The 16,135-nt window shown below is 35.6% G+C and overlaps 2 gene segments (V, D, J or C); both read left to right on the top strand.

Annotated features, from left to right (window-relative positions):
* The first annotated feature begins 4,968 nt into the window (after positions 1–4,968).
* On the top strand, positions 4,969–5,423 carry LOC116906226. The segment is given in 2 exon segments: positions 4,969–5,014; positions 5,095–5,423. Coding segments are annotated over 2 exon segments (375 nt in total).
* Positions 5,424–14,781: 9,358 nt separating this feature from the next.
* Positions 14,782–15,287, top strand: LOC116906224. The segment is given in 2 exon segments: positions 14,782–14,827; positions 14,932–15,287. Coding segments are annotated over 2 exon segments (402 nt in total).
* Positions 15,288–16,135: the final 848 nt, after the last annotated feature.

Here is a 16,135-nt window from a genome sequence, read left to right as displayed (position 1 = left end):
CCATTGGCAAAACCCCAACAATTCTCCAAACTAGTCCCCCTTGACTAGTATTGCACTTAGTATTGCAGTGACTGATGTGTGTTTTTGTGTGTGGGGGATTGGTAACAGGGGTGTCCTCTTTATTAGAGCAGAAGGAGAAGAATAAGGGGTGATGTCTAATACAAGGAGAAATTGAAGAAGAGGGGGACAGATATTATGATGTAAAGACAGTTAATTAATTAATTATTTAAAAATAAAGGTCTCTGCTGGTGATGAGGTTCTTTTCTCTTATAAAAGCAAAGTGTCAGTAGTACTGAGATTGGGAGAGGCATTTGGGGACATAATCTGTGACTTGTACCCCCTAACAGGTCTCAAATATTTATACTTTTCCTAAAAACTGCACATGTGAAGAACAGATTTGACCATTTTCCAGTTTTAGATAATTCAATAACTTAACGTATAACATTCTTCAACTTATATCCTACGGTATTTTCTTTATCTAGGAAAAGCTGTGATGTTTGTTCAAAGCACAGTCATGAACCACTTAGCTTAACTTCATCAGAGGCTTAGGCTGTAGCTTTTGTGGTGATTTCTGAAGGTTATTTGGAGATGGTCAGTCCCAGTTTCTCTGATTCTTTCATCTATCTCTTATTATAGGCTATTATAATCTACAACATTGTTAATATGGAAAAATTTTCTGTTAAATAAAATGTTAATATTATGTGGATAAATAACTTGCCATGATCTGTTCCACCATCTTGTGCCATTTTAGGAAGACTGGCAGATTGGTCATCTGCTGAGTGCTGAACCCTAGAGTTCAGAGACCAAGTTCTCTGTGTGATATGTTATCCATTTCCTTGATAATAATCTAGCAACAGTTGAAAGTTCTTTCATGGAAGTCATTCTTGTGATGTCTCTAAGAGACTCATGCATTAACTCTATCCTCACAAAAAACTAGAAAATATTTTCATGTTTTCCGTTCATTGCTCATTATCAGAAGAAAAGAGATATTTTTATTGAAAATTTATTTGTGTGAGAATGAATTTATTTCATAAGATATGTGTTCAATATCTACATTCTTTCATGAATTAGAATTTTGAATAATGTTAACTATACACATCCATTATTGAATAACTCCTTCTTTATCATGAAAAAATAGAAATGTCTCATTTACATTAGAAAAGACTAGAAGTGTTTGAATCTTTGATCTACATGATATATCCTGCAAACAGTTTTGTGTCAGTTGTATTTAACGGAGTGCGAAATCTTAAAGTATCTATGAACAGATGCAGAACATTTCCCACTTCAGAGTTGTGTGCATGTTTTCTTATTTTAGACATTTATATTAAAAGTAGCTATAAAATGAAGGCAAGTGGAATTGTAATTGTGTTACAAAACAAATATTAAAATACATGTAATTTTGTGGTGATAGCAGGTAAAATATTGTCATGTTTTGGCAAATTCAGATACCATGACAATGAGTATATGTGTGTGCAGTTAAGGCAATATTCAACAGAATAAATTTATAGAAGACAGTGGGAGAAATCTCTTACTTTTGTATCAAACCTCAGTGTAAGTATAAAATTGATTCTAATCATAGTCACCTCCAATGCACAATTTTCTTGACCTACCATTCCTGGGGTCTGTTCCTCATTCTCAACCATTGGCTTTTTCTTCTCATGCTTTTATTTTTGCAGGGAGGCCCTTGCTCTGAATGTTCATTGTTATGAGGACTTTGTCCCATGAAATGACAGCACTTCAAAGATCTCATCTGTACATGCTGGCTCTTACAGTCTTTCCAGCTCATCATTGCTGATGTTCCTTAATACTTGGAGAAGGTGCTATCAATGTTTCCATGTTTCATTTAGATATTAGCAAATGACATTAAGTTCTATCATCGATAACATTGTGATGAAACATCAAAAAAGAAACACCAAGTAAATTAATTGTGCTGAGTCTGAGAAGCAGGTACAGAGAGGGGACAGCAAGGGTGTTGCCTAAATCTAGAATGCTTTATCCTCTCAGTTAACCATATATAAGACCCAGGAAACCATCACCTATGTCATTTACAACTCTTGCTTTGAAGAATACAAGAGGTTACAATAATCACTGAAGATAGTTCCAAAAATCTATATAACTCTTATAAGAAGCTGTAGAATGGGAAATGTCCAAAATCAAATCCCCTATCATTATGAAGACCATCTCCTGTGAATCCCTCTTCAGTTCCAATGAGGGTGTGGAGTGTACTTTACTACATTTACCCTGCACAAGTACTGTTGTGTGCTGGGATTTAGGGAAACACTTAGACACTGTGCAGGCCATGTGGAAATGTAGCCTAGGATGTAGGAGGCCAAATCTGGGGTTCTCAATCTCCAAGGTATCCAGTCACCACTGGAAAACAGCAGAGAGGCTGGATTGAAGGAGCAGGGGAGCATGGGCTTGAGACTAGGCCAGTACAGGGACTCCCAAATGCCAGGACATTCAGGCAAAACTGAGTCTTGAACAGTTGTGAACAGTCAGGGGACTGCAGCCTGAGGATCCAGGGCATGGAAACTTTGTCTTAGCATCTGCCATTATCCTAACTTTTGCCGCAGTTGTCTGGGAACACAGAGGGGCTTTCTGAAGGAGACTTAGTCTGTGGATTTGTAGACAAAGACATTTTCCATGCTGATCACAGTGGTTCTTGATGAAAAAGACAGTTCATGTTTATCCATACCATTCATTTACAGTTCATCATGGAAAATCAATGCTTAGTAACTCCTCAGGGTGGACCAGAGAATAAATACCTTAGGCAGCACAAAATGTCAAGGAGGGGAAGCTTACTGGATAAATTGGCATAACCTCTAGATATGGCATTAGTATGGAAATTTCTGTTCTGGAATATGTGATCATAGGTCATATTTTCTATGAGGAAAGTGTGGCATTCAGAATGAATTCCTCAATTGGAAAACTAAAAGCTGAGGAGATTTTTCACATGTAGAGGCAGTTTCTAGGTCCACCTACACCATGTTGAATGAGTCTTACCCCAAACCTCCAAAGAATGTCATTTCGAAGAAGGAGGCAGGAAAGAAAAAAATGGAAATATATCAGAACAGGGACCTAGAATGATGGCTCTAAATTTCTCTTTATCTTTTACGCTCAAATACATATTCTTTATTTCTTGAAGATGCTTTAAAGTACTTACCTGCTGTATAGGAGTGTTCCATAAAACACAATCCACATGAAAGTAAATAAAAAATAAATAAATAAACAAATAAATAATAACAACAGACACAGAAGTATATATATCTTTATTTTTCAAAAAATGGGTGTTTTGTGCCAGTACTTTTTCATAAATCAGCACTAGGTTACATACATGAGACCAATTTCTTTTTTTTAACAAAGAAAATTAACTTTTACTTAACCTCCTTAAAATCCACAGGAATCTTAGCCAGGAGTAATAACCCATTGTACAGGAAAACAGGGAATGTAGGGAGAAGAGACAAACACTCTTTCACAGTGTTTCTCCTTTCACAAGCATTTTATAGAAGCACAGAAACGCAGAGACAGAAAGTGGTCAACTGCAATGAAACCGAAAGGGCACGGACCCCATTCACAGAGTAGATCCCATGAGTCACATGGTGGATCCCATGAATCACACGGTGTATCCCATGAGTCAAATGAGACCAATTTCTTTAATTTACTATCTTCATTCAACATTCATAATCTTTGTTACTTCTCATAAAATTATCAACAGTGTATGTACCTATAATTTGGATATTTTGTGGGTTCTTCTTTATGTCCTTCTCAATCCCTCCCTTTTTCTACCCTTTAAATCCCACAATACTAAACAAAAAAGAAAAAAGGATATATTTAAGTGGGGCCAATATTATATTTGGATCACTTCCTGACAATTAAGGTTTTGGAGTTTCTTCATGTGGGTTTTATCTTCACACAAAAGAGATCTGTTTTCTTCTTGGCTCTTCTTTTCACACTAATTCTTAACAAACCACAAAACAACAGCAACCAACCAATTAGTCCCCACCAACAATGACCACACTGACCAATCTCATCTCTCAGAGCTCTCTCTTCTATATTACTTTCTGAAAAATTATATTCTGAACTCTTAGAATTTCATATGTCACACACATGCACAAACTATCTATAGCTGACATAGGCATGCCTCTGCGAGATAGCAAGGTAAATCCTAACAGCAGGAGACCCTCTGAAACAACCCCATCACCTACACTTGGGCTTAAAACAAAAACATAGCCTCATAATAATTCTGTGGTTTTTAAAAGAAACTAAAATTCTCACCACAAGTGTAGTATAATACACACAATCATAAAGCAGAGAGAGGTTATCTCATCAAAAACTTAATAAAATAAAACAATAAATTATACTACAAATGCGCAATAAATTTTAAATACTTCTTTAGTTCTTTACCACTTCTTAGTTTTATTTATTCAATTGTACTATACATTCATATGACTAATGATTTCAATTCCCAGCTTATAGTGCAGAAGTAAGAAATGTAAACAAGGTCTCACTCTGTTCATGAAAACCAGACCAGCTCTGACCTTGCAGTTCTGACAGAGGATGGAAGTCATGGATTCCCAGGTCTTCCCATTCAGTATAGCACTGAACATAGACCAATTCTCATTGCTACTACCAACAAACAATGTGCATCAAGACAAGTAAATGATTGAGGTGAAGATTCAATTTTAAAATTAAGAGATCAGGATTTGATATTATAACTAAATGGTCTACACATGTCTGACAAAAATTTTCTGAGATAGAATTAGGATTTGAACCCCAGCATCTTGTTGACTGATCCAGGTGTAACCTACTTTCTTCTTTTCTAGCTGGAATGCCCTTATATAAACAAGACCTTGCCTCATACATATGCAAAACATGTGAGTCTATGATGATAAATACAGGGATATCCACACCAAAAAACAACATATAGCCATGTTTTCTCTACAGTCACTGAATCACAAGGTCCTCATCATGAAATGCAGCTGGATCATCCTCTTCTTGATCGCACTAGCTACAGGTAAAGGGCTCCTAAGTCTTAAAGTTGAGGGACCATACATTCTGGTGACAGCACCGCTCATTTTGCATTTCTTTCTACAGGGGTCAACTCAGAAGTCCAGTTGCAGCAGTCTGGGCCTGAGATTGTGAGGCCTGGGACCTCAGTCAAATTGTCCTGCAAGGCTTCTGGCTACACCTTCACAGAATACTATATAGAGTGGGTGAAGCAGAGGCCTGAACAGGGCCTGGAATGGATTGGAAGGATTGATCCTGAGGATGGTGAAACTAAATATGCTCAGAAGTTCCAAAGCAAGGCCACACTGACTGCAAATACATCCTCCAACACAGCCTACATGCAGCTCAGCAGACTGACATCTGAGGACACTGCAATCTATTTTTGTGCTAGACACAGTGTTGCAACCACACCCTGAGTATGGTAGAAAAACAAGAGGAGCAGGAAGCTTCCATAGGACTGAAATAAAAGAAAATATTACCCTGAAGATTTGTCCATAAATTGTCATTCTGAGTGTCCATGTGTCTGCCTCATCCTCACAGTTATGGTATGGTATTTTTCAATTTTTCTAAAGGATATCTATTGTGTTATAGTTAAAGAAGTGTCTGGTTAGTCTGGCTAAGGGTTAATGTATCTTGTTTATTTTTCTCAAAGAACCATGACCTGCTTTTGTTGACTTTTAGTATAGTTATTTTTGATTCTACTTAGTTGATTTCAGCCCTGAGTTTGATTATTTTCTGCCTTATACTCTTCTGTGTGTATTTGGTTCTTTTATTCCAGAACTTTTATTTGTATTGTCAAGCTGCTAGTGTATGCCCTCTCCAGTTTCTTTTTGGAGACACAAGAGCATGTTTTCCTCTTAGCACTGCTTTCATTGTGTTCCATAAATTTGGCTATGGTGTGCCTTAATTTTTATTAAATTCTAAAAAGTCTTTAATTTCTTCCTTGACCAAGTTATCACTGAGTAGAGAATTGCTAAACTTTCATGTGTATTTGGGATTTCTCTCATTTTTGTTATTGTTGAAGACCAGCCTTAGTTCATGATGGAATGTATGGAATTATTTCAATCTTCTTTATCTTCTTGTATCAGTTGAGGCCTGTTCTGTGACTGATTACATGGTCAATTTGGAGAAGATACCATGAGTCTCTGAGAAGAAGGTATATTCTTTTGTTTTAGGATGAAATGTTCTTTATATATCTATTAAATCCATTTGGTTTATATTTTCTTTTATTTTCTCTGTGTCTCTGTTTAGTCTTTGTTTCCATGATCTGTTCATTGCTGAGAGTAGCGTGTTGAAGTCTCCCACTATTATTGTGGGAAGTGCAGTGTGGGCTTTTGAGCTAAGGTTTTTTAATGAATGTAGTGCCCTTGCATTTGTAGCATAAATATTCAGGACTGAGAGACTTCATTTTGATGCACTTTCTTTTCAACTTCTTGGACTCAGAGCTTTTGGGAAACTTAACTGTCTTATTACGAATGTACTATCTGCAGTAAAGAACACCCTCTGGAATTGAGAGACATATAAAGACACCCATGCCTTCAATTGTATAGATAAGGTACCCCAAAACCAATGTAATTTTAGGTAAATAATACACACATATGACAAGAATTCAATTCTTGCTGATGCTCACTGGGAAGACACAGTGAAAATGTAAGCAGACAAAAAAAGTGAATATGTGAAGATTGTGGAAAAGTATGAGGAGGCATGACTGGTTGTTCTTCATAGAGACTGGTTGAAGTTTGTTGGTAGTAAATAGCAAAAAAAAATGCTTTCTGAGCTGAAGTTCGTTTATGCTACTAAACAGCTACCATTCACTAAAATAATAAAAAAATTCACTAAAGCCTCTGAAATTCTTCAGCGCCATGACATGTCCTGAAAATAGAGGGTAGTGGGGGGGGTACCAATCAGATTCTTAAAGAGAAGAGAGATCCGTGATGTCACAACCAGATCTTCCATCCATAAAGATCAATGGCAAAGTGAAGAACAGTCCACATTAAGTTTTCCATGCAAATGATCAAATTGTTCAGTAAGCAAAATCATTGAATCTTAGTCAAATTTCTCTAATGTTCTGGTTCCTTCTGAATTGTGAAAGTAATTTATAGAGACGTGAACTGATTTGTGAATACCCTATTTTGATTTGCACTGTTGCTGTTTGTATAAGTGTTCTGTTCTTAACGCAGCGGCAGGTGTTGGGAGATAATCTGGTTTTACAGACACTGCAACTTGTCTGTGTCTGGATACTTAGCCCACTAGCAGTGGTTACTCATAATGCTAGATGCAGCAATACCTAGAGAGAATCCACAGATTTATATAGACAAGGAAAATGATTGAAATGTCTGTCATTATTGTCAGGTTGACAATGAAGAACATAATTTCTCTACATTTGAAGCAATAGCCTTTATGGACTTCATGTCTAACATCATTATCTTCAGTGTCCCTGGTCTAATTGAAATGTAATTTCCTAATGTTAAAACACTGGACAGGTTTTTTAAAGTAGAATCAATATATGATGTCAATTAAAGACATATTATATCCTTATTGCCACTGGATTATAGTGATGTCATGAATCAGTTATTATTGTATCGTAAGTATTGTTGGGCCATAGTATGCTGGGCAATGATCAGGAGTTCCCAGGTGGTATCACAGAAGTAAATACCCTTACTAATCATATTATGGGTTGGAAAATATGTACCATTTCCTGTGCTAGTGTCTGATGCACTGTCATAGAAAATCATGATGGTGGCAACATGGCTTCACTGTGCCTGCTCAGCATCTCCTATATATTTCACTCTTAGGGAACTCAGATTTCCTGTGAACAATTGAAGTATGGTTCATAATAACAGAGATGGATGTGGGGACTCAATTCTCATTGGGAAGGAATAGTTCCTTATACAGAAATACCAGAGTGGAAGGCAGAAAGCATTTCCTCAGACATGTTTATGACTCAAACCTCACAATCTCTCTGCCTTAGCCGTAATACCTCTACCTTCTGCTATCATTCCAACTGAATGTTTGGGGAATATCATGGGAGAGAGAAAGGAAATAACTAAATAACCCTAGCACGGGAAGGGGTCTTGTAAATTATTTTACTTTTTGACATTAAACAATCATTGGAAACTGAATTTAACAAGAACTCTGGTTTCATTCTTACAGACAATAATTACAGTGTGGACGGGACATCAGTTCCTGAGGTCCTATCCCTGGATGATGACCCAAGGATACATGGTTCTTCCTGAGGGAGAAACATTCATTTGTGTGTGTATGGATTCCAACAGATTGTGCAGACCATAGAGCGTGGACCTACACACATGAGCCTTTGTATAGAATCAATCAAACTCTGTACTGGTAACTGTTTAATTGAGAATAGGACAGGAACTTGGAAGGGATAAGGTTTGATACTACTGGGAAGTGGCTTTAGGAGGCTGAGGGAGGAGGGTATCACTGAAATATATACTTATAGGTATGAAATTTTCCACAATATTATTTAACAAATCTAATTGAAATGGATAATGAGAAAACCTGTTTGAGTTATTTTCAAGTGCTTAAGTATAAATAATTCAAATATTTATAAACCAGAAAATTAAAAGTATTTGAGGCAAAGATTCACATTCCAGTGAGAAGATGTGCTGTATGCTTTTCTGAGCTTGAGTTACTGTGTTCAAAAATAATTTTTCCCAGTCCCCCCAAATGTTCTAATAGTTGATTTCTCTTTTTCTTTGAGAAAATCCAATCACATATTTATCACATCTCTTATACATTCAGCAGCTCATGGACATCTAAGATGATTCTATTCCAAACCTAGTTTGACTAATTTTAAATGTACAACATTAAATTTGAGTGTTTTAGAAGTCATCACACTGATTTCAATACTATTATACTAATTAAACCTCCCACCGATAGTAATTAAAAATTTCCCTTTACTCACATTGGTAGCATGTAAATGTCTTTTAAGTATATATTATTAATTTTTAATGGTGCAGATGAAATTCAAATTTAGAGTAGATTTGACTTTACTTGAGGATTAATGAAATTTAATTCATTTAAATTTTATTTAAAAACAAGAGAAAGTCTTTCCCCAGTATATTTTTTGAAGAATATTAGTAGATAGCATTTATAGTAAGCTAAAATATTAACCCAAATACTAATACCAACAGACAAAAGAATTAAACACAGATGATACTCTAAAAAGAAAACAAGAATTCATAGTATACATATGAACCAGTGTTCAGTATTCTTAGACATCAAAGAGAAGAAAATGTAAGGTATTCATTACACAATCTCATTTAAGTAAGAATGGTTTTTCATCAAGAAAATACTCAATATATCTGGTATAAATACAAAGAAAAAAGAATTCTTACATATTGCTGGTAAGAAGGTAAACTGGGTAAATCAAAATAAGTTATTGAAGTGTTATCACAGACACATAATATACAGTACTGTAATACTGCTTCTGCTGTTGAACTCATCTATTTCATTAGTATCTTCTGTAATAATTGCATCCCCTACAGCTTCAACCCATGAGCTGATGCTATAGCTGGAAGACATGCAAATGGAGACCCACTCCCTTCTCATAAAAATCTGTCCACACACTAGCTGTAGTTTAGGGTACTAGTCCTGATTTCCTCAGCCTTCAGTTGCCAGAATCAGTGGTCAGCCCTGAACACAGACCTTTTACCATGAAATTGTGGCTGAACTGGATATTCCTTGCAACACTTTTAAATGGTATTTTAGTGAACAAGAGATACTGAGTATATAAGTGTTTGAAGTAAGAAGGACAGTGGATATTTGTGACATTTTCCTGACCAGGATTCTCTACTTTTGCAGGTATCCAGTGTGAGTGGAATATGCAAGAGGTTTGGTACAACCTGGAGTTTCTCTGAGACTCTCCTGTGCATCTTCTGGATTCACCTTCATTAATTTCCACATGAATTAGTTCCCTCAGCCTGAAGGGAAGGCACCTGAGTGGGTGGGTTTAATTAGAAAGAAAGCTGGTATTTGCACAACAGACTACAGTCCATCTGTGAAGGGTCGGTTCACCATTTCCAGAGATAATTCCCAAAACATCTTCTATCTTCAAATGAACACCCTGAGACCTGAGGACACTGCCACTTATTACTGTGCAAGATATTTACAGAGTGACGTAACTTCAGTGTGGGTTCATGCACAAACCTCCTTGCAGGGGTGCTCAGGACCATCAAGGGGTGCACATAGCCATAAAAAAGACAGTGCATTTCTTCTACATGAATTTTTTTTCATCTGAAAATGTCATTGGAACTTATAATACTTTATCTACTACAGAAGTCTTTGCATTGGAAAGTGACAGCTGAACAGAAATGCTAATCTGTGAGAAACCGTAATGTGGGTACAAATTTCTACTTGGAAAGAGGGAAATTTTGAAGGCATGAACACAGATATGTTCTCTTTCCTATTATATGTTGTATTTAGACATATTGTTCTGCAACTTCTTGTGTATTAGTTTAATGAGTTGAACTTCTACAATAAATGGCACCTCCACATTCCTTTTAAAAGTACATTACAGTGTTATTCTACACCAAAATTTGGGGCTTAGTAAAATTATTGGAAAATGTATTGTACTAATGCAATTTTCATGCTTGATATTTATTCATATGATATGAAGGAATTACTCTAAATAAAATGAAAGATGGAATTTGTTTATAAAGTATGCCTTCATGAAAAATATTTTTCTATATTTTGATAAAAAGTAATTTATATTATACATATTACACTAAAGTAAATTTATAGTTAAGTTTTATGATGGACTTTCTGCAGAAACACTTTCCAAATATAGAACTCTGACACAGTTTGACATAATTCATTAATATAATATTCATTATTAGTTTTAAATCATAGTGTAAGCTAAATTGTAATACTTTACTGAGGTGTCAAATGTCACCCAGACACATGAATTCAGTAGATAAAATATATTTTTGTTACAATAGATACATGTCGGTGATTTATGTTGTCTAAAGTCCAAAGGAGTAAAAACAAAATAAATCATCATATGTTCTCCATGTTTAACATCATGGGCATTCCTCAAAAGATAAAAACCGATAATGACCTTGCCTTCACTATCTCTCAATTCAACACCTTCTGCATACAATGGAAAATTACCCCATGAATTCAAGGATGAAAAATTTTGTTACCCTCAGGGTCTAAAATAGTAAAACAAAAAAACTCATATGTTCAAATGTTTAAATGCTCAAAAGATAAAAAATTTCTCAATTCACACCTTCTGCATACAATGGAAAATTACCCACAAGGAAAAGTACCCTCAGGGCCAAAAAATAGTAGAACAAACTCGTCAAATGCTAAATGCTCAATTTCTAACACAGAAGACGATCGCATTACCCTTAATGTACAATTAATGATAGTTCTGACTATACTACACTATCATTTACAAAAACTGCAAACACATCCTGTATACCTCCATTGGCATATAGCAAAATTAACACTCCCCATCCTAGTATGATGGCATGATCTTTGGATGGGGTTTGGAAGGGACCAAACTTCCTGCTTACAACCTGGAGGGGTTTTGTTTGTGTTTTCCTACAGGAGCAGCCTAAGTCTAACTGGATTTCCACCAGAAATTTCTGATACTACCTCACCTACAAAGAAGATGATCTGCCTCTTGCTGGCAGATCAAGGACAGAGGAGGAGGAAGAAGAGGAGTTAGGGGCCACTTAGTTGAAATTAATGTACAATGCAAGCAACCAAGTTTTATGGCAATATTCTAATTGATGGTCTCCTTAGAGGTCTGCTTGAGTGTCTGTTAACTGCATATTCCTCCAGCTCTAAAGGTGTTCAGACTTTTCCTGTGTGAAGACTGAAGCAAAATGTTTTATTTGTTGGGGTAGCAGGATTTTATTTCCTAAATAATAGTTTATGCTTTCTGATAATGATTTTCCCTAATAATTCGACCTTGAACTGAAATCAGTACAAATACATGAAACGTTTTTGTCTGCATTTTACTGTATTAGTTTTTAGGACTTTATTTTCCTTGTTTAAAATTAAATGGAATTTTATTTGCACATATCCTTACATTACATTTTGTATTTTTAATCCAATTAATTTGACAAATATCTACATGATATTTCGTGTCATTTCCAGACAACTTAATTGTGATGAACTTTCATCATTAAAATTCAAGAATGAAAATGCCTGTTTCAACTTCATTGTTTAATTGTTTTTTCTATTAACACGTGTTTTAATTTAGGCAGCTATAATGTGTTTGAAGAATTATTCAATTAATTTTTCTTTATCGACGTTACTGTTTCACTTGATGTTTTCAAATTTTATTACACTATTTTCTTACATGTTAACTCCTTTCATGTGTTCTGAAACAGTGTATCAAATATTCCCCTGCATTTATCTCCTTACAGTATAAAATTATTGTTATTATTGTTTCTCTTTTCTACAATAGTTAGAGTTTTCCTTCATTCATGTGTGGTGTGGTCTGTGTGTGTGTGTGTGTGTGTGTGTGTGTGTGTGTGTGTGTGTGTGTGCACTTGTAAGTTTTGACAATGAGAGATAAACATTTCAGCAGTTCCCCTTTTCTGAAGCAAGATATCTTTGTTTCTCCTGACATGGTATTTATACCAGACTTAGATGGCCCATGAGTTCATTATCAATTGTCCCTCTAACACTTCCCTCTCTGGGTGTGCCTCCTGTGATTACACATAATTGACACCACAAAATGTGTTTTTTCCTGAGTTTTAGGACTGAAATTAGGTTGTGATGAATGCTTAGACTTTGTGTTTACCTTCTACACCATTTTAGTTTTTTGAAAGTAGTTATACTTTAAGAGAATTACAAGGACATTTAACCACTTCCACTTCTGAACAGTAATGTTAGCCTGAACTTCTGATCAGATTCATCATGCCATGGTAAACTTTACACAGCATATGCTGAGGAATGTATATTAGGATTCTCAATCCATCAATAGTTGAGTCTCTGAGACAGTTCAAGGACAGTTATCTTTATCCAATTTGCAGAAGGTATTTGCTATAAGCTCCTGTCACCTGTTGATCTTTGATCACACTCTTGAGTCCTGTGAAAATTCTCCCGTTTTTTGTTAAGAGAACAAAATATGTATACATTAGGGGAACTTTAGGGTTGTGTTCCTTCTCAATTTTAACAGACTATAACCTTTAACTTTAACCTGTGTGCCTGTGTGTGTGTGTCTATGTCTCTCTGTGTGTATGTAACATGCTTTGGTTCTTCTTAAATTCTTGAGTGTAAGATTAGATGATTATCATCAAGTAGATTCTTTTTTCAGATATTTGTGCCTGAAATGTCCATATGCATCATGTTTTTCTCATTTATGTTCTGGAATTTTAATGTAATAACGTTGAACTCCAATGTTAACTTCCTGCCTTCATACATCACCTGGCCATTTTACATTATTTTGTGGAGTTATATACTGGAGCACTAAGTTTTATACTTGTTTTCAAAGAATATTTTGAGCTAATAGAGAGGAATATTTCCCTGCTTTGCTATAATCTTTCTTACACTTTCAGTTGACTATTTTAGCAAGTTGAATCATTTTAAGCTGTGCAGTTTCTAATGTGATCCAGAGTTTTTAAATTTTTTGAACCAAAGCTTCCATACCCTGCTGTCTTTCCTAAGGTTTTTCTTTCTTTTGCATAAACTAATGCATATATCTTCAATTTGGTCTTCTTTGCTATTTTTCCTCAGTAATGAAATGAACACTGTTCTTAGGAAATATCCCAAAGTTCAGTTGGTAATCCGTAGTGCAGGAAACTAAAGCCTACTCAAACCTGAATCAGCTAATTAAATGATAATAAACATTTTGTTTATTCATTTAGTCAGAATATCAGTCACCATTAAAGTAGAAAAGCAAAACAAAGTAAGCTTCTGTCAAACAATTTTTTTCACTGAAAAGTCAAACAGAAAGTCATCATCTGTCTATGCCTATGGTCATTAGAAAGTGAGAATCAAAGTTAACAACTAAAATTAAAAATAGAACCGTTAAATGCATGTGATGTGGCATAATTAAAAGTGTGGGAAGAAAATTCAAGGGGAGGTGTGTAGGAAGGGAGGCCGTTCTTTTGGAAGCCCAGGGTATGCATACTTTGAGAATATATAGAAGTGCAATTATGACCCTTGTAGTCAAATTCAGTTTGCCAGTCACTCCATATTTATAGTGAACAAATAGGAAATATGCAGAGAAAGAAGAACTAAAATACATAATAACAAAATAAATTCACAGACTCATGGGTACACACAGGACTTGACAACATTTTGCATTTTGTTATTTAAACATTGAAATGCAGGTATGTCACGTGACTTCAATGCAAAAAGGGAGTTCCCAATCCCATGAAGCAGCTGCACTCAGACCTGGTGCTTCCCCAGGGATCTGCATGTTTATGAGGGAATAGGCACTTTGAACTAAATCCTACAGGATACCCAGAATGAAAAATTGATTTGAAATAAACACCAAAATGCAACTGAGGTGCAATTATAAAATGAATTAGATGATTATTAGTTTCTTTCAAGCAAAATACTAAAATCTTATACTAAGTTTTCAATATTAACGTTGTAACCTGACTTATCCAGTACATTTATAAATGGTCTATTACTTGTTGCCTCTTGGCTCCCATTATATACCATGCTGTATTTAGCAGGAAGACATGCAAATAGGACTGCTTTCTATTCATAAAAAGCAGACCAACCTTCCACTTCAGGCAGATTAGCTCTTCTCTGGATCCAAAGACGTCTTATTGACTGCTAAACATGAAGTTGAAATTGAGCTTAATTTTTGTTTTTGCTCTTTTAAAAGGTAATTTTTTGAAAAGCAATGGATGCTGAATATGTGAGTTGACATGAATATGAGGAACAATGTCATGTGTGGAAAATTTTGACTATTATTTTCTCTACTTACAGATGTCTGGTGTGAAGTACAGCTGCTGGAGTCTGGAGGAAGCTTGGTGCAGCCTGGGGCTTCTCTGAAACTCTCTTGTGTAGCCTCAGGATTCACTTTCAGTAACTACTGGATGAGCTGGGTTCGCCAGACTCCTGGAAAGACCATAGAGTGGATTGGAAATATCAAATATGATGGCAGTTACACAAACTTTGCACCATCCCTAAAGAATCGATTCACAATCTCTAGAGACAATGCCAAGAGCACCCTGTACCTGCAGATGAGCAATGTGAGATCTGAGGACACAGCCACTTATTACTGTATTAGAGACACAGTGAATGAACTTCAGTGTGAAACTAGACATAAACCTCACTGTTAGGCCACTCTGAACCACCAGGGTGTGCATAGGACCGCTGGTGTGTATCACAATGGTTCAGACCAGATTATAAATAAATAATCATACACACTTCTCAGGTATCTAAGCTGCCTTTCACCTAAGTCTCCCAGAAAGTCTTTATAAATGTTTCTTTTGGAGGAAATTGATGTGCTCAAAACATTTCCTGTATTTCTGCTTTCTTTAAAAATCAGGGTGCAGATTCTCACACGAAGAAAATACGAATGACAACAAGGAGGTTATAAATGTTTCAGTTTTCATGACTGAAATCACAAGACAACAAAGCTCATGGATATCCCTGTGTCGTAGTTAGGATTTCATTATTTCAATAAAACACAAAAAGGAAAATTTTTAATAATTAAAAAATTTAGTTGAGCCTGTCTTACTGTTTCAGTGCTTCAGTCTGTTGTCATCATTATGAGAAACATGGCAAGTAGAAGGCAAACATGGATCAAATTAAAGTTTGACATCTTGATCTGAAGACATCCAGAAGAAGACTGTGTTCTGCAGGACAGGAGTCTCTTTCTCACTGGTATGAGCATTGTTCAAATCACTACACCCTGTTTATCTTTTTGTTTGTTTGTTTGTTTGTTTGTATTTCTCAGATTCAAGACAGAGTCTGGGTCATATTTCTTGATTAGAGTAGCAATTATATTTAGTGAAAAATCCAGAGGGAGATATGGATGATTGGACCATAATCCCTAGTGAGCTTTTAAACACGATTCTTCTCACTGGATACTGTGCATATCACATTTCAGATCTCACCCTCTCTTTTGAATAATTCAATTTATTACACCACGACCTTCATGACTGTTAATTAAAGAATTTTATAT

Source organism: Rattus rattus, chromosome 7, assembly GCF_011064425.1.
Source record: "Rattus rattus isolate New Zealand chromosome 7, Rrattus_CSIRO_v1, whole genome shotgun sequence".
NCBI classification, from domain to species: Eukaryota; Metazoa; Chordata; class Mammalia; order Rodentia; family Muridae; genus Rattus; species Rattus rattus.
The sequence above is the reverse complement of the archived record's forward strand: the minus strand, read 5'-3'. Positions and strand labels throughout refer to the sequence as shown.